The sequence below is a fragment of the Gobio gobio genome (genome assembly GCF_949357685.1).
Source record: "Gobio gobio genome assembly, chromosome: 1".
NCBI classification, from domain to species: domain Eukaryota; kingdom Metazoa; phylum Chordata; class Actinopteri; order Cypriniformes; family Gobionidae; genus Gobio; species Gobio gobio.
Genome location: NC_137097.1, coordinates 4,020,853 through 4,042,110, shown reverse-complemented (window position 1 = coordinate 4,042,110; position 21,258 = coordinate 4,020,853). Strand labels below are relative to the sequence as shown.

The window sequence follows — 21,258 nt, the reverse complement described above, 5'->3', positions numbered from 1 at the left end:
TGATTAGTGTGTTGATCAGTTACTTGTTTCTCTACATGTTGAGTAGCACTACATTTATGGGACTCACCGGCAGTGTGCAGAGGGCGATCATGATGAAGCTCTGCTGTGTGATTCGTCTGGTTGGATGGTTCCGCAAATAACTTTGTTTCAAGAACTGCAATCCTTTGTAAAAGTCTGTGGCAGTTTGTGCAGCAAGTAGATTCTAGAAGAGGCATTTTCTTATCCTTTTGAATGTAGGCAGCTGTGTTTTCCCTTCTCCGGAATGTAAGCTGGAGGCAGTGGGAGGCTGGTCGGTTGAAATATTCCGCTTTTTGTTTAGGAATTCAGTCACCAGAGTTTCTAATTTTATCATTGGAGTCAAGCTTTGTCGTTTGAGCAATGTGCTGATTTGCTGAAGTTGTAAAATATAGAAGCGATAGAGCAAAGCGCGGAGCAGTAAGCAAGAGCGTCCGAACAGTAGCGAAGCAGGAAGTGAATTTCACTCAAATTAATGCACGGTTCAGATTAATGTTACAGCATGTGTGTAAGACTCCAATAAAATTATACAGTAATTATTTCATCACAAATAAATCTCTCAATCAAGTGGCTGTGTCTATAATATTATTATACACAACATTATAATATTATTTTCAAATAAAATGTTATATTATTATTATTTCCCCTGGTTCAGTAAGGAACCCTTGTAATAAAGTAGCTGTGGCTGGGTCAGATTTTATTGCTTAAAAAGATGCAATCTAATCCTGTTTGCATGAAATAAGCTGCTCCCGAGCAGGTTTGATCTTACGGACCTGTTGCTATGACAGCAAGTCCAGAATGAGCGCTGAAGAACCAAACAATCCCAAGATCACGCCAAATCGTCAACAATCAAATCCAGCTGAGTTAGAGATGTACGAAGAACGGACCCTTGACAGTAATCCTATTGACCATCGGGTGCGAGACATCGGGTGCGATCTAACATGGCGGTGCCCTGAACGCAGCAAAAACAGACTCTACCATTACAACGTCCATCACTTTAAAAAGCAGAACCGGATCAAAACCCATCGTGAAAAACCTGGAAAAGTTAAAAGACGGCTACTTCAACAGTTTGACCAACATGCCACAGTGTTGTTGCCCTACAGTTCAGCACAACACTATAGCTCACTTGCAAAACCTAATATATCTCCCAAAACTGTTCACTCATACTTCAAAACTAAATTCCTTTCTCATATAAATAATCAGTGGCCCCAAAATGCTTCGTCCCTTTGGCATTGACGTCCCGTCTGGCCACAGATTCTCGTCCACATCACAGCGTATATTCTCCCTTGCGATGCAACGAGGGAAGAAACGGCGTGCATGTTGCAACCATCCTCTACACTGATCTCCTGTCATATCCTCACACGCGGTGTCCATTGCATGGAGCAGGGACCTCTGATCTTGAGGCCGATGCTCATACACTCTCCACCTCCAAGCGGAGAAAAACTCCTCAATAGGATTGAGGAAAGGAGAGTAAGGTGGTAGGAACACCATTACCATCCTTGGATGAGTAGTGAACCAGGGCCTGATGAGCGGGCCACGGTGGAAATTCACATTGTCCCATACAGACATATTTTGGTTGGGGAGGCCCTACGAGACCTCTCTCATTTTCAGGGATCAAATCAAAATGAAGGCGGTCCAAGAAGATGAGCTTCTGTGTATTGTATGGGCCAAGACTGGGAATGTGAGTTGCCACACCATTCTCAGATATGGCAGCACACATAGTTATATTGCCGCCTCACTGGCCTGGGACATCCACCGTGACCCGGTGGCCAATAATATTACGGCCACGTGCCCTTGGCCAGGTTGAAGCCAGCTTCATCCACAAACACGAGGGTGTGAGGGGTCTCGTTTCCTTCCAATGCCATTATTCTCTACAATAGCGTAAAAAAAGAAAACATCTAATCAGTCATACAGAAGAGTCATACACTCCAGTTACAGACAATTACATAGGAATGTTCAATGTTCTCCACAAGTTCAATATACTATTGGCCACTACTCCAGTGGTTCCAAACCTGGGGTACATGTACCCCTGTGCAGAGGTACTACATGGGGTATTTGACAGAAAGGGGCGGGGGCTTACTATGACAGGGCTTACTGAAATGTTACAGTAAAACCCACAGTATTAGATAGATTTACATGGGAGGCACTAATTGCAGATCTTTCACCCTTTTTCTTATTGTATGTTATATTCTTCAAAATAAGGATTACAGTTTTTTTACGGTTGCTTACAGTAACACAATTTTAAAAACAAGGCTTGTTTTGTCAAAACACTACACACAATTCACACATCCACACACACAAGTAGCAGAACACCCCAGATCTTTTGTAAAATGAAACACTTCTTTCAAAATTGAACAATAATTTAACAAAACCTAATTTTGACACCATGTGGCACACACATGGTTCATATAATCTAACCCTAACCCTTCCCCTCATCCCCTCTCATCCCTTCTGTACCCCTCTCATCCCTTCTATACCCCTCTCATCCCCTCTCTACCCCTTCCCCTCTCATCCCTTCTATACCCCGCTTATCCCCTCTCTACCTCTTCCCCTCTCACCCCCTCTCTAACCCTTCCCCTCTCACCACCTCTCTACCCCTTCCCCTCTCACCCTCTCTCTACCCCTTCCCCTCTCACCCCCTCTCTAACCCTTACCCTCTCACCCCCTCTCATCCCTTCTATACCCCTCTCATCTCCTCTCTACCCCTTCCCCTCTCATCCCTTCTATACCCCTCTCAACCCCTTCCCCGCTCATCCCTTCCACCCCTTCCCCTCTCATCCCCTCTCTACCCCTTCCCCTCTCACCCCCTCTCATCCCTTCTATACCCCTCTCATCTCCTCTCTACCCCTTACCCTCTCATCCCTTCTATACCCCTCTCAACCCCTTCCCCGCTCATCCCTTCCACCCCTTCCCCTCTCATCCCCTCTCTACCCCTTCCCCTCTCACCCCCTCTCATCCCTTCTATACCCCTCTCATCTCCTCTCTACCCCTTACCCTCTCATCCCTTCTATACCCCTCTCAACCCCTTCCCCGCTCATCCCCTCTACCCCTTCCCCTCTCACCCCCTCTCTAACCCTTCCCCTCTCTACCCCTTCCCCTCTTACCCCCTCTCTAACCCTTCCCCTCTCACCCCCTCTCTAACCCTTCCCCTCTCATCCCCTCTCTACCCCTTCCCCTCTCATCCCCTCTCTACCCCTTCCCCTCTCATCCCCTCTCTACCCCTTCCCCTCTCACCCCCTCTCTACCTCTTCCCCTCTTACCCCCTCTCTACCCCTTCCCCTCTCATCCCCTCTCTACCCCTTCCCCTCTCACCCCCTCTCTAACCCTTCCCCTCTCATCCCCTCTCTACCCTAACCCTATCTCCTCTCTACCCCTTCCCCTCTCATCCCCTCTCTACCCCTTCCCCTCTTACCCCCTCTCTAACCCTTCCCCTCTCATCCCCTCTCTACCCTAACCCTATCTCCTCTCTACCCCTTCCCCTCTCATCTCCTCTCTACCCCTTCCCCTCTTATCTCCTCTCTACCCCTTCCCCTCTTATCTCCTCTCTACCCCTTCCCCTCTCATCTCCTCTCTACCCCTTCCCCTCTCATCTCCTCTCTACCCCTTCCCCTCTCATCCCCTCTCTACCCCTCTTCCTCCATGGACTCCCCCTCTCATCCTCACTGTTCCTCTTACTGCGACATTGCCTTCCATTTTTGTTGAAGACAGGTGAACTTACCTGTTGCCTTTTTATAGTGCTTAAACCAGATTGGTGTGTCTACAATTAAGCACCAGTGTGTGTGCACACCTGGTGGCTGTGTTTAACCAATTGGTTCATGGGTGTGTTCTTTTGAAAGCCTTTGCTTTGAAATTGCAAGGAAATTACATCATGATACATTTCTGTGTCAAATTCATGCAAGTGTGTTTAGTGTTTTGCAAAAAGTGTGAAGCTAACAATGTGCTTACCGTTGTGCAAATCTAGGCCAGTGTTTTGATCCTTGAGTGTAAGGTTTTGCTAATTGTGGGAAAGGTTTAATTTTAATGTGCAAGAAATAAAACAAAAACAACAACTGTAAATCAATTTTGAGTGGTTGTGTTCAATCAATGACACTTGTTCTTTATCTGTATTTGATTGTTGCCACTTGTGTTTACCAGTATGGATGACATTGTATTAGAGTGCAGAATGTGTTTAGAGCTTTGCTGAAAAGTTGAAGTGAGATCTGCAAATTGTGTTTTACCATGTGAAATGGTTTAGGGTATTGACGGCAGACTGCACGATTAGCTAAATTAGTTCATGCAACTGATAACTTTGTTCAGTCAATGGGTTTTAGTGTTTTAGCAATTGAGAAAAACTGTATAATGATAATTTCATCATACAGTAAGCTGAAAATTTTTAGAATAATTTTTAGTATAAATCAAATACTTTCATACCCGGATTACCTGGATACACAAATCAGTTAAAGTGGGTACTGAAGCCAAAAAAGTTTGGGAACCACTGCTCAATTGTAAAAAGGTTATAATGATGGACAACCAGTAACTGACTTACATGTACATACTGGTACCGCGGCTCTTTCACTCTATCAGAGTTCCTCTCAAATGGTACCCTGTAAATTTGCTTCATTGTCATCTGATGCTTCTTCAATATCCAGTCTATTGTGGAGATGCTTATAGAGTTGACATTTTGGAATATGACTGTCTTGTAGGATTGCAGCTTGGATCTGTCTCAATGTGATGGCATTATTTGCCATCACCATGTTACATTGGTTACCTGTTTATTCAAGGGTTGAGTTTAAGATTTTATTGTTGACATACAAAGCATTAAATGGTCTGGCACCTATATATTTAACTGAGCTCCTGAGACCTTATGAAGCAGGGAGATGTCTGAGGTCGTCTGTTAAGAAGCTGCTGGATGTTCCAAGAACTAGATTTAAAACAAAAGGAGATAGAGCATTTGCCGTGAGAGCTCCAAAATTATGGAATAGTTTGCCAATGGATATTAGAACATCTGAATGTGTGTCTGTTTTTAAATGTCGTCTGAAAACTTATTTGTATAGACGTGCTTTTAGTTTTCAATGATGTCCTTGTGTAGTTTGGGTTTGATACCTTATATTATATTTTGTTTCATTATGTATAGCTCTTCATTATGTGTTTAAATGATTGTTTTTATTGTTATTGCTGTGTAAAGCACTTTGTGCATTGTAGCGTTAAAAGTGCTATATAAATAAAATTTTACTTACTTACTTTTACTTACAGACCTCTTGTTCTTGTTGTTCATTGAGAAGTTTTCCTCTGCCACCCGTGCAAGGTTGTCGTCCAATCCTAGACATAGAATTCAAATGACAACACTCCATTTGTAATGGATGTATTCCTTACAGAATGAGTTACCTATGTAATTGTATTGTTGTTTTACTTACAGTAACTTTACCACAATTCTAATCACTGCACAGTGACTGGAATACTACTGTAAACTGTATCCTCAATACTGTAGAAAATAAACTATTCCATTGTATATGTATACTACTCCAATGTTTTTCTTGTCAATTTTAGTATCATAACATCCCATTGAGGTAAGATATTACTGTAGGCCTATCTCACACGCACGCACGCACGCACGCACACACACACAAAATGAATAGGTAAATGTGTAAATAAATATATTTCTTGCTCTATGCACAGTGTCCTGTCCTATACAACATATAATTCCATCAATGGCTGACTACATACCTGTTTTCCCTGTGAAAGATTTGGATGATGGAGGAGACTCTAGAGCGAGGCACATTAGGCTGCACTCTGCGACCTGCCTCCGCTATTGTGAGGCCATGGTTGATGACATGGTCTATAATTGTGGCCCGAATTTCATCCGGGAGACCAAGGTATCTTCGTGCTCCTCGGCGTCTTCCCCCTATTTCACCACCATGCACCCTTACTCCTCCTCTTCCTCTTCCTCGAGCAGGCAGTTGCCCTTGTTCATTTACTTGGCCAGGTGCCTCCATATTCAGATATTGTACTGGTCCTGCATGGTCAAGCTCTTTACATACATGTTTGGCAGCATTCAGTCATGGACAGCACATGTCAGGTAAATAAACATAAGCCGCGTTTCCACCGAAATTACCCGGAACTATTTGTACCAGGAACTTTTTTCCCAGGAACTTTTTCTCCCCCAGACCTGCTACAATCTGCGTTTCCACCGCGGTCTAAAGTACCGGGGAGATTAGGCAAATTAGTCCGGTGACGTGGGAATCTGCGCGACTGCTTCTCCCAGTCACCGACGGACAGTAATCACTTTTGCGCGATACTGTCTGCAACAATAAAAAGTGTAGGTGATGCAAGCAGCGCTGCTTTTGCTGATTATGTACACACATTACCAACACTGCTTATTTAAACGTGCACTTTCACCTGGTTTGACCATTTTAATGCAAAATGGGATGATGGGCAATCCAAAATCTGAATGTGTTGTAATAGCTCAATTCCAAAACAAAATATTTTCTATAAAAGGATAATGAGGTTTTAGTCATTCATGACAGATGTGTGAAAAGTTAATTGAATGAAAACAATAGACTGAATTAAGCGGTTGAAAGATTAGGTACTAGACTGCAAGTATTTTATTTTTTATCACAATAACATCTCTTAACATTCACAAAACAAAAAAAAATCACATGACTAGTATTACAATATGCTTCATTAAATGCATAATTTTAGAGACTTCTTCCTCAAATTTGAAATGAAGCAGGACCACACTTATGGCTTCACTTAAGTTGTGGTTATAAGTTATTATACTACATTCACATAGTTATACATTTAAAAATATAATATTTGGGTTTTCTAGATATGTTTATGTGCATATTCAGAAAGACTTGCGAGCAGCAGCCCTTTTATTAGCTTCCAACACTATATGAATACAATTAGAAAGTGGTTATATAGTTAGAATGTGGAAATTAAAAAGACAGTGACATTTTACACATTTGACTTTATTTTAGACAGATTAGTTCTTACAAAATTAAAATAAAAGTGTGCAAAGACAAATAAATTACTAGAACAATAAAATGAAAATATAAAATGTGAAAACAACAATATAAAAAAAAGTGTATTTTTCAGTAACCTGTCCAAGAGCTGTGCCAACACGTACAATATATAAAGTACAAATGTGGTAGTGCAAATGCTTCATTCAAGCGGCTGGTCATTGTGGCTACTTCTTGAACGACTGGACAAACTGTCCAAGAACAGACAGAAACCCGGTCTGAAAGTCCCTCTGCTGCCGTCTGCTTTCTTCCGCTTCTGACTGGTGGAATGCCAACTCTTGCCTCCTCATCTCTCCTCGGCCTGGCTCTCCAGTAACAGCTGAATATATTGGTCAGTTCTTGTCCATGCTGCAGGACGACCAGGTTAGCATCCTCCATGTCCCTCAGTGTATCAAGAAAAGTCACAGTCCCCTTTTCCTTTTCTCTAAGTAGAAAAATTGCACAGAAACACATGGAAATTAATACACAAGGCAACCATGAAACAATAGAAACCATCAATTAATTATTTAAAGTGTTTTCACTACAAATAATGAACAATTGTTTGCCCAGCTTGAACAATGCCCAGTGTGCAATTTTTATCATGGGCAATTTAAGTTTACAATTAAAAACAACAAAACTACTCAAAACCATTATGGATTACACATCAGTTTTTAAATATATACACATTTTGTCAGCTTTATACCTCGGCGTGTGTGTGTTTCGGCAGGAGACACGGGACGAGGGCTAACGTACTGGTGACCGCGGGGGAAACACGCTGAAAAAAAAAAAAAGTTACTGAAACGTGTTTAAACACTGCAACGAGTTTAATAGATGATACCAAGATGAGATATTTACCTTCAACCCACTCGGATTCCTGGATGGTTTCCAACAACGCACTAGCCGAGTCTTTCGTTACCGCTGCACCAGAAAAGGACGTCTGTGTCCCAACAACGCGTCCAGGCGGTCATGCCACTTGTTGATACGCCGGTCGGAACCGCTCTGGTTGTTATGATCCTTTAATTTCTTATAATCTTGTCTTAATTTCTTCAACTTCTCTCTGCACTGTTTTCCAGTGTGACTGGAACCGAGTCGATATCTTCAGGTATACCTTTTCATTACGGGTCGCCGTTTCCAGTTCCCGCTGGATGTCCTCCTCCGCATATATGCTCAATAAAGCCTGAACTTCGTCGTCGGTCCATCGGTCGAATTTTTTGTTTAACTCCATTGCTGCAAAGAACATATTTACTGAACGCAGAACCCACCTCGGAAAAGACTTGTAAATATGGCGGTGGAAAAAAAAAATGCTGCGAGAGCTCAACCAATCAGCATGTTCAGCGCCCAAGTCCCACCCCCGAAAGTTCGCGAACTTTTGAAAAGTACCACCTCGCAAGCAGGGCCGTTTGGAGGGGGAAATATTTACCCGGAACTTCATTTAGACCCTGGTTCCTGCGGTCGAAACACACCGAGTTCCCCCCCAAAGTTCCTGGTTCCGGGGGAAAGTTCCTGCGGTGGAAACGCGGCTATACTGTTTGATTGGTCATCTGAGATGTGTGAAACTCCTCCTTCGTAAGTCAAGTTCTAGCTTCACCTGACTGTCAATTGCTGTAATAAATGTATCAAATGTTCCAAGGGATTCATAAAGGGTATTCATGGTACTATGTTCTTGACTAATTTTGACAATTGAACAGACTATTGTGCATGTGATGACTTGTACAATGAAATGACGCTGATACGTTTTGGAGCGAACGACCATTAGACTGAGAATCAAACAATCAATTTAGATCAAGATCTTTTCACTTGGAAATTGTGCTAAATGTAGGCTACCTGTACTTAAAGGAACACGCCGACTTTTTGTGACTTTAGCTTATTCCCCATATCCCCCCAGAGTTAGATAAGTCCATACATTACATTCTCATCTCCGTGCGTGCCATAACTCTGTCTGATGCACCCACCGATAGCCTAGCTTAGCACAAAGACTGGAGGTAATTGGCTCCAGCCAGCCTACAGCTCAATAATTGTCAAAATAACGCCAACATTTTCCTATTTACATGTTGCGATGTGTATAGTTACATTGTGTACTTAGACCGATGGAAAAAAGTTGTGATTTTCTAGACCGATATGACTAGAAACTATTCTCTCATTCCTGCGTAATGATTAAGAGCTGTGAGCCATCCCATGAGTGCAGCGGCCAATGATATTAAACACCGCACCTGAAAATAGGCTAAGTTCCATCAACATAACCAACGTGTAACAGACTTCATTGTGATTTATCTTATAATTTGTTTTTTGTGTACATTTGTGACATTTCTGTGTGTTTAAATAGGTTTAAAGGGTAACTAAACCCTAAACCAACTTTTTTTAGTTAATGATCTGTAATACTGGGGCTTTATTAATGCTGTTCATTGATTCGAGTAAATGTTTTGACATTTGAGTATAAAGTGTTTTAATTCTATAAAATATGGTGTAAAACCGCCAAAGTGCTGCCCTCTTAAGGTTGAACGGTGGCTACTGCAGTTGAATTTTCCTATTGGACGTTGTGGTACATCGTGACGTGGGATGGCACTTCCAACGGCTCACTATCCGCGCCCCTGGCACGAGCTCACCACGCCCTCAGAAATGTTTCCCCCAATCACATGATGCGAACGGCTTCACTCCAGTATGAACTGTCATGTTACATGAAGTAGAAACATTATGAATGAAACTCACTTGACACTTGCTTTAACATTGTATTGAAGAAAATACGGTTAAATAATGTAGTTGTCAGTACACGTCAGGCTTTTCTTGCGATATTATTGCCGCCCGTCATGTGTACAGATAATTTTCATACATGAGACGCACTTTCAAACCCTGACACGCAAGTGTTTGCCGCGGACGCATATAGATTAGGTCAGTTCTCTTGCGCGGCTGCTTCACTAGCATCGTCGGCATGCCCAAAGTAGGCTCTGCCCACTTTTCCAGCATTTTTTGAAAATTGCCAGTGGGTGGAGTTAAGCTCTGAGCAGGGGTTTAATTACCCTTTAAGGTCTGCATTATCTGTCTTAATAAGTAGGGACTTTTATTTTGACGGATGTTGTAGTCTACGGAAAGATAGTGAGAGCTCGCGGTTTAATTGGAGTGGTTAAGTAGATTTAAAGTTTGCAGTTTGTTAAGCACCCCCCGAAAAGGCATACGGTGTATATGTTCTTTTTTACTGTCATCTGTAATGAGTATTTTTGTGTATTCCGCCTTATGTTAATGATAATGCTATGAAGAGAGAGAGTTTGTGTACAAGGTGTTAATGCTTTATTTGTTCAGCTTTTACAGTGATTTTTTGGAGATCAAACAGTTTCAATAAACTCCATGAAACATCAGTAAAGTCTGGCCATCATTCGGACAGGGTCTGCTACACAACGTGACGCTACGCTTACACAGAGAGCGCTGGGGACTATTATCAGGAGCTGCATAATATCATTGCGCCGCTGCACTCATGGTACGGCTCAAAGCTCTTGATCATTACGCAGGAATGAGAGAATAGTTCCTAGCCATATCAGTCTAGAAAATCGCAACTTTTCATTTTCCGTCGGTCTTAGTACACGATGTAACTATACACATCACAACATGTAAATAGCAAAATGTTGCCGTTATTTTGTCACTTATTGAGCAGTAGGCTAGCTGGAGCCATTTACCTCCAGTCTTTGTGCTAAGCTAGGCTAGCGGGAGTGTGTCAGACAGAGTTATGGCACGGAGATGAGAATGGTGTGTATGGACTTATCTAAATCTGGGGGATACGGTTAATAAGCTAAAGTCACAAAAAGTTGGCGTGTTCCTTTAATCATTTCCAAAGATTTACTGAGACATTGAGACATGTACTTAGACATTTGCAATTTGATTAAATGAATGAGAAATTATTAAATTCTGTTGTGAACAATTGCCAAGTGGTTTGGAGATTTGTCCATGTTGTTTTGAGAATGTAATTTCTGTTTCAAGAAATGAGCCAAAGCAATGGAGAGTCTGTAACGTAACGTACAGTGCCTTGTGAAAGTATTCGGCCCCCTTGAGCTTTGCGACCTTTTGCCACATTTCAGGCTTCAAACATAAAGATATGAAACTTTAATTTTTTGTGAAGAATCAACAACAAGTGGGACACAATCATGAAGTGGAACGAAATTTATTGGATATTTAAAACTTTTTTAACAAATTAAAAACAGAAAAATTGGGCGTGCAAAATTATTCGCCCCCCTTAAGTTAATACTTTGAGGCGCCACCTTTTTCCTCCTTGCAAAACAGCTCGAGCTCAGTGAGGTTGGATGGAGAGCGTTTGTGAACAGCAGTTTTCAGTTCTTTCCACAGATTCTCGATTGGATTCAGGTCTGGACTTTGACTTTGCCTTTCTAACACCTGGATATGTTTATTTTTGAACCATTCCATTGTAGATTTTGCTTCATGTTTTGGATCATTGTCTTGTTGGAAGACAAATCTCCGTCCCAGTCTCAGGTCTTTTGCAGACTCCATCAGGTTTTCTTCCAGAATGGTCCTGTATTTGGCTCCATCCATCTTCCCATCAATATTAACCATCTTCCCTGTCCCTCCTGAAGAAAAGCAGGCCCAAACCATGATGCTCCCACCACCATGTTTAACAGTGGGGATGGTGTGTTCAGGGTGATGAGCTGTGTTGCTTTTACGCCAAACATAACGTTTTGCATTGTTGCCAAAAAGTTTGTTATCGGAGTAATAGTATCGGAGTAAAAGTTGACAGAAATATAAAAACTCAAGTAAAGTACAGATTCTCCCCAAAAAATAGTCAAGTACTGTAACAAAGTATTATTACTTCACTACATTACACCACTGCATGTAAGTATGTTAAAGCAGGGTTTTAAAGAAGAGTAATTTATTTGTTTTCAAGTCGATAAACATTTATAAATTACTTGTAATCAGGGGATTCCAGTTGGTTAATGTAAATCCGTTCACTCATGAGCAGACTTGGGTTCAGTAGTGATAATGTGAACACCTGTTATACATGATGTGCAACACATGAATAAATCATTACACAAAGCTTTCTGCATCCCCTAATCTAAAGTCTATGTTTCACATCACTTACAGATCTTCCTGTTACAAGTTCTGCATCTAACATGATCTTATGAGCGTATCAGTACGTAAAGTGACGGTCTGGTATACTTGCGTTTGCAGAAACACTAACAAGGGCGTATGTACAGCTTCTAAATCAGTTTTACATATGAACAACTTTAGAAATGTACAAATGTTTTCTTTATTCTACTTCTCCCCAGAATGAGTTCTCATGTGTACTGTAAGGTTTCCATCATGACTGAAACTGTCTCCACAGTGAGGGCAGATGAAAGGCTTCTTTCCATTGTGGATGTTCATGTGTTTTTTAAGGGTTCCTTTCTGAATGAAAGTTACTCCACACTGTGGGCAAGGGAAAGGGCTCTCTCCAGTGTGCGTTCTCATGTGGTTATTAAGATTTCCTTTTTGCCTGAAACTCTTTCCACACTGTTGGCAGGAGTAGGGCTTCTCTCCAGTGTGAACCCTCATGTGAGCTTGAAGGTTTCCTTTATGATTGAAAGTTGCTCCACACTGAGGGCAGGTGTAAGGGCTCTCTCCAGTGTGCGTTCTCATGTGAGCTTCAAGGTTTCCATGCTTTTCAAAACGTAGTCCACACAGATGGCAGGTGAAATTACCGATAGTCCCTGTCTTTTGAGCCCTTTTTCGTGAGGTAGTTTTTTCAGTCTGTGATGTTATGAAATCATGATGTGTCTTGTCCTGATCTTTCTCTTCCATTTTATTCAGATCTTGACTCTCCTCTTTCAACGGCATCAGGTCTAAGGACGAAAAAATACATAAAAGTTAACCCCAGACAATAAAACATTTAGACACACAAAACGATAAAACTAATAACATGTATACCGGATCAAAGGGTTTCCCCTACCATTATATAAGGGGGGCGCCCGCCCTCCTAACGGCTCGCCCCGCCCCCCTTGAAGGTCAAGTAAATTTGATTTGATTTACTTTATAGCGCCAGATTACAATTTGTTATTTTATTAAACAAACTAAATAGCCCTTAAGTAATATGTTATTTATCTTATTTCCACGATGGGATGTTTTTTCTGTCTGAGTTTGCACGTTTACAATTAACCCAATGAGTGCGTGGCGGGAAATATGTTGCGTCAAACAGCGTTTTTTAAACGCTCACAGGTGTGGTGGTGTGGGTAAGTTTAAGGGTAAAGTTAGGGACTGGTGTGGTGGTGTGGGTAAGTTTAAGGGTAAAGTTAGGGACAGGTGTGGGGGTATGTGTAAGTTTAAGGGTAGGGTTAGGGACAGGTGTGGTGGTGTGGGTAAGTTTAAGGGTAAAGTTAGGGACAGGTGTGGTGGTGTGGGTAAGTTTAAGGGTAAAGTTAGGGGCCGGTGTGGGGGTATGGGTGAGTTTAAGGGTAAAGTTTGGGACAGGTGTGGTGGTGTGGGTAAGTTTAAGGGTAGGGTTAGGGACAGGTGTGGTGGTGTGGATAAGTTTAAGGGTAAAGTTAGGGACAGGTGTGGTGGTGTGGATAAGTTTAAGGGTAAAGTTAGGGACAGGTGTGGTGGTATGGGTAAGTTTAAGGGTAGGGTTAGGGACAGGTGTGGTGGTGTGGGTAAGTTTAAGGGTAAAGTTAGGGACAGGTGTGGGGGTATGTGTAAGTTTAAGGGTAAAGTTAGGAACAGGTGTGGTGGTATGGGTACGTTTAAGGGTAGGGTTAGGGACAGGTGTGGTGGTATGGGTAAGTTTAAGGGTAGGGTTAGGTGTAAGTGAAGTGTCAACTGTATAATTACAAATGTAACTACAGACGTAATTACAACAAATGTAAGTACAATGTAAAAACATGTATTTACACAAGTGCATTGTATCAAATGATTAATTAAAATGTTAGTAAATAGTAGTTAAGGGCACCTAATATAAAGTGGGTCCGGTCATTTTTTGATTCTTTATTACAAATGATGACACTGTCCTTGCATCATTTGAGCCCACAGTTGTCCTGGAACTTGAAGCTGTGGTGGGGGCGTTCAAGTGCTTGTACTGGCTAATAAAGCATGAAATAGCCCACCACACCAACTATCCAGCCCTGCTGCAACTAGCTAATCTTTTGGGCTGCACCTATTTTGACAAGCTCAATGTAAGCTGCTTTTGTAAATGTTTACCATATTTCTTATTTGTCTCATGTGATCCCTATATTGACAAGTAATTGGAAGTTTCTTGCATACAATTAGTTAAATAATTCATACTGCATTTACTTGTGAAGCATCTTTTCAATTTTTTAGATGCAAAAGCACCAACTATAGATCACATAGAATAATTGATGAAATGCTTGCAATTCTAGCAACTATCATTGAAAAGCCAATATTGAGGGATATTTCTCAGTCACGAGCCATAGGCTTGGAGATTGATGAGATGTATCTGTGTGCAGACAGCTAGACATTCACATGAGATAGATCTACTCAAAGTGTGACATTTCATTGACCAATAAAATTTAAATAACAGATCATTGAAAAGTATTAAAATGTATCATTTATTAGATACTTGGACAATGCGGGTAAGGTCTTCTGCCAATTCCTGGATCTGATTTGCCTTACTGACGGGAAAGCAGATTTAATAGTGGCAGCACTAAAAAATATTATTCACACGAAGGCTAGCTCTAGCCTGTAAGGATGCATCTGAAGAGGTGCCTTACATGGCTACATTCAGAGACCATTTGGAACAGTTGCACCTGTACTTCAGAAACAGTGCAAACCGCTCTGCTTCTCTGAAAGCCGCTGCAGAGATTCTCGGTGTGTGAGAGCTGAAAGTCAAGGTAAATAAGTTATGCCTAAAAGAAAATGACATATATGAATACTTTACATACTGTTTTTTTCTGTCATTGACTATCAAGTAAAGGACACACGGTGGCTCTCCCAACATGAAGCAGTAAAAAACCTCCTAAGGAACATAACTGCTGTACTGGGTGCCTTGGCAGACGAAGTAGAGACCCGCAAATGTCCTACTGCTGAGGGACTTTATTCATTCCTTGCCACCTATCGCTTCATTGCCGCCCTTCATCTGTAAGCTGATGTGCCAAAACTGAGGATACTGGTAGAGAAGTTTTGTTCCTGTCTCGATTTTGGAACAGTCCTTGAAGAATGGGCTTCTTTCAAGGAGCAAGTGGTCTCAGGTCCACTTAAGGTAACTTACAAATGTGACATTTTTACATGACATTATCATGAACACTACACTGTGTTACTGATATCATTTTGAACCTTTTCAGAACTAGACACAGCTGGCAATATTGTCTGAACTGTCCTCAAAATACGAGGAGTCTGGCGTCCTGTACCCAACTATGAGCCTGCTGGCTTCTATTGCTCTGACGGTCCCAGTCAGTAGTGTAAACTGTGAAAGGGACTTCTCAACCATGAACAGGGTAAGACAAACTTTTCACAATAGGATTTGCTGCTTTTAGCTATATGTTAAGCTATCACATTTAACAGTTAATGCATTTGCAGGTCAAGACAAACAATCTTGCAGCATGCAGGCGGATCTCAATAAATGGGCCAGACGTTTCTAACTTCCCATATCACGAGGCTCTGGAAATGTTCTTCCAGAAGCCCAGAAAGATACACTGCGGTGACAAAAGCTGCACACTTTGTGGATAAATTACATGTTTAGTTTAATGTATAGTTCAAATAATTGTTCAGTTAATATATTCACTGCTGCCATTAAAAGAAACAAATGAACACCATGACTCCTGTGTTTGTGTCTGTGTCAGTCAATTTTCCCAAACCAACCAATTGTGTTTCGGGTCGTTGTTATGCTGGAAGACCCAGCCACGACCCATCTTCAATGCTCTTACTGAGGGAAGGAGGTTGTTGGCCAAGATCTCGCGATACATGACCCCATCCATCCTCCCCTCAATACGGTGCAGTCGTCCGTGCTAAAAGGTAGGGTTTCACTGCCCCTGCGTCAGTTGACGAGTGGCTTCAGACTGCTGGGTAACCAGTGAAAACCGGCTTGTGAGGACAATATCCCGCTGCTCTTGTAAGCACGTTAGCACAAATATATCACTCAACCAGGCGAGAAAGCAAAGGAGGCAGAGTGCTGAGCTACTGTGGCTCCAACATAGGAAACTATTCCTGTGCCTTTAGGTTCAGTATCTTTTGGTTCGGTGATAAAAGTTCCAATCTGAACGCTAATCGGACCAAGACTACTTTTTGTTTTTGGTCCGGACCAAACAAACCAAACTGTGAACACACCCTAAGAGAGATACAGCTGGTCTGTTTAAGTAGGCTGATGCTATGGTTCTCATGCAACTAAAAATCAAGGAAAGAGTGAGCAAACTCATTTTAAAAATGTGGTTATTCTTGAAGACTGGTTTAAACTGAGAGCCTTGCACATAAATGAAAGGGAAAGAAAATAACTGATTTCCAATGTTAATTCTGGCAAACAACACGTGTTAGGGAAACTAAAGTTAAATGATTGTGGACAGTTTTAAATATTTGGGAACTTATCTGGTTTAGTTTTTGTGAGAATGTAGACAATATTTTAAGGAAAGCAAGTCAAAGGTCATTTCTTGTGCGTAACTTTAGAGTTTAGATGTTAGCCAATCTATTTTGGAAATGGTATACAAGAGTTGGAGATCTGAATAAAGATCAAATGACTGAGTTCATCGTTGAGAATGAAACCAACCTGTGTGTTCCTCAGTTTCTTCATGTTTCACTCTCAATGTTTCTTCAACCTTCACGTCTTCACTCTCCTCTTTAATAAAGGCAATCTTCAGGTCTTCGGTCTCCTCTTTAATAAACGCCATCTTTATAACGGTGTGTCTCGTGGATCTCAGTCGCTTCACCAGGAGTTTTTCTGTGTTTGTCCTGTTTAAGACGAGAATAATTAACAGAAGACAAATAAATCCAGTTCAGCGCACTAGTAATGCAAAAGGGACATTTTATTTTATTTTATATTAAACTATCAAAATGACAGAACTAGATTTAGCTACCGATGTATCGGCCAATGATTGGTAGTGGCCATTAATCTATTATTTTCACTATTGGTCCTCTGCTGATTGTTTAAAACAGCCGATGATCAGGGCTGATGGTGTGCTGTCAATCAAAAGGGTGCGGAACAACTTGTCCAACACTTTATCTATAGGGCAAGATAGTGCTGCTAAAGATTAGCAACATAAAAGCCATTTGACCCTATGAATCACCCGTAGCTCAAGACAGCATTGCAGGTATGCGGTTTTTCCCTACACTAAACATGATCTGTAGCGCCTCTCATCCTATAATCACAAATAGCAATGTGCTTTGTTACTTCTAAAAAGAAACAGTGTCATCTTTCCAATTCTGTCCATTTTATCACGAAATTCAAACAATAAATGCCGTTTTGACGCTCCTGCATGTGGCGTGACAGATCGCTGTAGCGAGAGCAAGAGCGCTTTAATACAAGTTATATCTAAAAAAACATGCATGAATATCAAAAGGTATGTTTGAAAGATACAGAAATCCCTATCATGACTCATGTAATCCCTCGATCAGTGTTTCAACCACGGAAATACGTTAATAAAACAGCTTGTAGGTCACTTCACATTGCATTTAGCGTAACGTTACCTCAGGAAAGTCATCCGATATTCACCGTTAATTAGTAGAAATGGGCGATATTAACCAGGGTTGCCAACTTTTAAGTTCAGGTTGGAGTGAGATATCGATTTCGATCTGGATTCAGTATCAATTCATATGTATATAGCCTACTGTAGGCCCTATGCATAGGCAGTCCTGATGGGCCCCCATGTTAAAATATATTCCAGACTTCCCAAGGACCCTCTCCGCCCTTGGGGCCCTGGTAATCAGTGCTGGTTTTACCCCCCCTGCGACCTGGTCATTAAAAATATTAGGATGTAAGTTATTAACGTTTAAAATTTTCACATTTAAAAAAAAAATCTAGTGTTTGATCATGTTTAATTTTTATTAAAATGCAAAACCTAAAAATAAGTGCGCAGTTATGATCTGCAATACTACATACATGTATGTGGATGAATATGTGGAGCATGTATTTTTCATTGTGATTCTCTATTTTCACCTTAATTACTACACTAATTGTAATATAAATAATACAAATATTAGAAGAAAAATGTTGTAAGTGGTTATTAATTGACAATAATTATTGGACTAATAGTATTTAGTGCCAAAAGATCTCCTCAAAATATTCAATAAATATTATTGAACTAAAATATAGAACATTTATTTAATTGAACAATAGTTAAGGTGTATGGTCACATTTGACCACCGATGAGTATGAGTGTGAGCAATTAGTAAGGATTACCTGAGGGCTAAATACAAGAAAAACATTAACATTAATGTTAACAATGTTGATCTCCATCACTCTCCATAATAAAATGATCCTGTAAATATGGTTGACGTAATAATCAATGCACACTATGCTGTACACTATAATGCACACTAATACCAAAAATTGCTGCAAAGAACTGTAAAGTGAAGCTGTTGTCTTATGCCACAATAAGTGTGCCAAAACAATATTTATTGTTTGAATTTCATATTAAAACTTTAAAAAAAATATCTAAAGCAGGTTTGGCAATTTGGCGTGAGATTAAGTTGGGCAGAGCAAGAGTGTGAGACAACCCTGCCTTATTTATGTAACCTGTTCTGAAATGGTTCTATTATAATTTATATATCACGATATATATCATTTTATCGCAAGAGGCAGCAATGTATATCGCAATATGGATTTTAGGCCATTTCGCCCATCCCTATTTGTTCGTTAGCAATAAAGAAACACTAGAGAGGACTAACTCACTGTTAATTATACATATTTGAATTAATGTGTCACACATGAACACAAGTGCTTATGAAAAATACCTTACATGTGCAATTGAGTTGCATACAAACACTTCAGTTTTTTATTTAGGTGTAATTATATCTGAAATAAATAGCAGGAGAGGGTTTTTTTTCCATTAGAAAAATCAAATAAATTTTCCCAGACAAATCTTTTTGATGCAGTGTTTTTTTTTTTTAGTCTTAAAGAGTCATTTGTCTGTTAATTAATATTGTACTGTCGTGAATTATATTTCTGCCAAAGTTTTATCTCTATATAGTCAGAGCAATAGTTAATGGACCTGATTAGACAAAAACACTATAAACTACCTCTACAAATTAATACAATAAGGCAAATTATATACAGACCCCTAATATATTAAGCAGTTTAGCTATTTAAGGATTTGTAGAAATCGAGATAGAGATAGAAACATAGCGCTTCGAATCACTGAATCATTTGTTGTGAATCAATCGGTTCAATTGACTCGGAGAGTCTAAAGCTCCGGTTCTCTCGTCTCTCTCCAGAGACTGAACTCATGTTTGAACTGATTCACGATAAAGCGAGAAATGAGCCGCTCCTTGTGTTACTCATGAGTTTATTCTGTTACTTTACTCACACAACGCTGATAAATGTTAGATAAACAATTCCGTGTTACATTTAATAATATATCATTCATTATGCGTCGCTTTAAACGCTTAAAACACAAACCTCTCTTCAGCCGAATCACAACAGATGCAGGAGCGCGGCGCGGCCTTATGACGTCATACACCGAGACCAGAATAAAAGTCCCGTTCACACACTGCTAAAATCTAAAATCACAGTACGTAGGAAAAATATATTAATTAAAATAAAGATGACAAAATTCAGTTTGAAATACATTTAATAACACAATGGTAGGCTAAGTTAATAATAAAGTTTTTTAATTAAAGCAGCCCTAAACATCCATTTCAAATTTTGCATCAAATTTTGCTCAAATTTAATACCATAAAAAGTCATAAATAGTATAACAAACTTAAATGATAATTTAAACAGGCCTTGAATTTGTGTCTGTAAAAGCAGAGGCGCTGTGGTCTGGATATATGAAGATATATGTAGTTTGAGAGAGTAGCCGTTTAGATTCAACCCTCAAACTAAAGCTTTTTTCTTATGGCTTATGTCTACTTTATCATGCTTATCATCATTTATTAGTTTGTGTCTTTAAAATCTGTGAAGATTTCATGAAAATAAATCTACTGATTGTTGGACAATCATCATTTTTAGACATTTTAGTTCTATGTTCAGGCATTTTTAGACTCAAATGAACTTAATATGTCCACATTTTAATATCAGAAATAAAACATTTATAATATATTCTCTCATCCATGAACATGATTTCTGCCCGAGTTCGTCTGATTCCTTCCCATGATTCCTGCGGATGCCATTGTGTCCCAGCAGATTCAGCCTCCACCAGATACATAAGCCACATACTCACTGAGTTGGTACTTCATTTCAATAATTTCATCCACAAGCAAAAGTGGCCTAAAATCTCCTTTATATTGTCCTCTTTTTCTTGTTAAATTTAACTCTCGTTTCATCCCTCAGGCTTAGGAAATAACAAAAATAATAATGCATTATGATGAATTATTCAAAGTTATCTAACCTTGTTATTGTGTTTTTTGTCTGTTTATATAATGTACGCAAACCCATGATATTTGTTTCGTTTTATCATTGTTAAAGATATAACCATGAGATTATAAAACAATCAGAGATATGAGTGACAGGTGCAGTAACAGCTCATAGCATCAGTAACCCACCCACACACTTACACACATTACTGACAAATGCTGACCAATACTTAATTATATTACTCTTTTTTACTGAAAATTATATCATTTTAGTAAAACAAGCAAAATTTGTCATATGACTGTCCAGAGGTGGACAAAGTACACAACTCCATTACTTGAGTAAAAGTAAAAGTACTATTGGTTAAATATTACTCCATTACAAGTGAAAGTTGTAAAGATAGATTTTTACTTAAGTAAAAGTACAGAAGTACTTGCTTTTAAAAGTACTTAAGTATCAAAAGTAAAAGTAAATGTTGTATTATTGTTGCATTGTTGTATGAATGCACTGCTCCATCATGGGGGTTTCAGCTCCATCTGACATGCTAGCATACCTTCAACTCATTTAAATACTTGCTTAAAAGTTACAACGCACTTATCAAAGTCAAAATCATATTAGAAAAGAAAGGTTTCTACATGTGTTTATTTGACAGGATTATGTAAAAGCATATTTCTGAAAGGACTTCAGTTAACATTATTAGCTCAACTACGTTTTTGCATGCTAACTAACATCATAGTGGAACGTTAGCTATATGTGTTAGCGCTGTATCCACAAGGCTATGGCAACTTGGCGGGTAAATCTATAAAAATCATTTGACCAATCATACTTCATACCAGTGTTAAT

The 21,258-nt window shown here is 40.0% G+C and overlaps 1 protein-coding gene across 1 annotated transcript; it reads right to left on the bottom strand.

Moving 5' to 3' along the window:
- Positions 1 to 11,124: 11,124 nt before the first annotated feature.
- Positions 11,125 to 19,574, bottom strand: LOC307132028 (uncharacterized protein). Its single transcript, XM_079826162.1, has 4 exons — positions 19,522 to 19,574; positions 16,675 to 16,856; positions 11,980 to 12,808; positions 11,125 to 11,895 (listed from the first exon to the last, which is right to left on the bottom strand). Exons 2-3 carry the CDS (start codon positions 16,793 to 16,795, stop codon positions 12,243 to 12,245), a joined length of 687 nt encoding a protein of 228 aa, XP_079682288.1. The 5' UTR covers positions 16,796 to 16,856; positions 19,522 to 19,574; the 3' UTR covers positions 11,125 to 11,895; positions 11,980 to 12,242.
- Between the last annotated feature and the right edge of the window lie 1,684 nt (positions 19,575 to 21,258).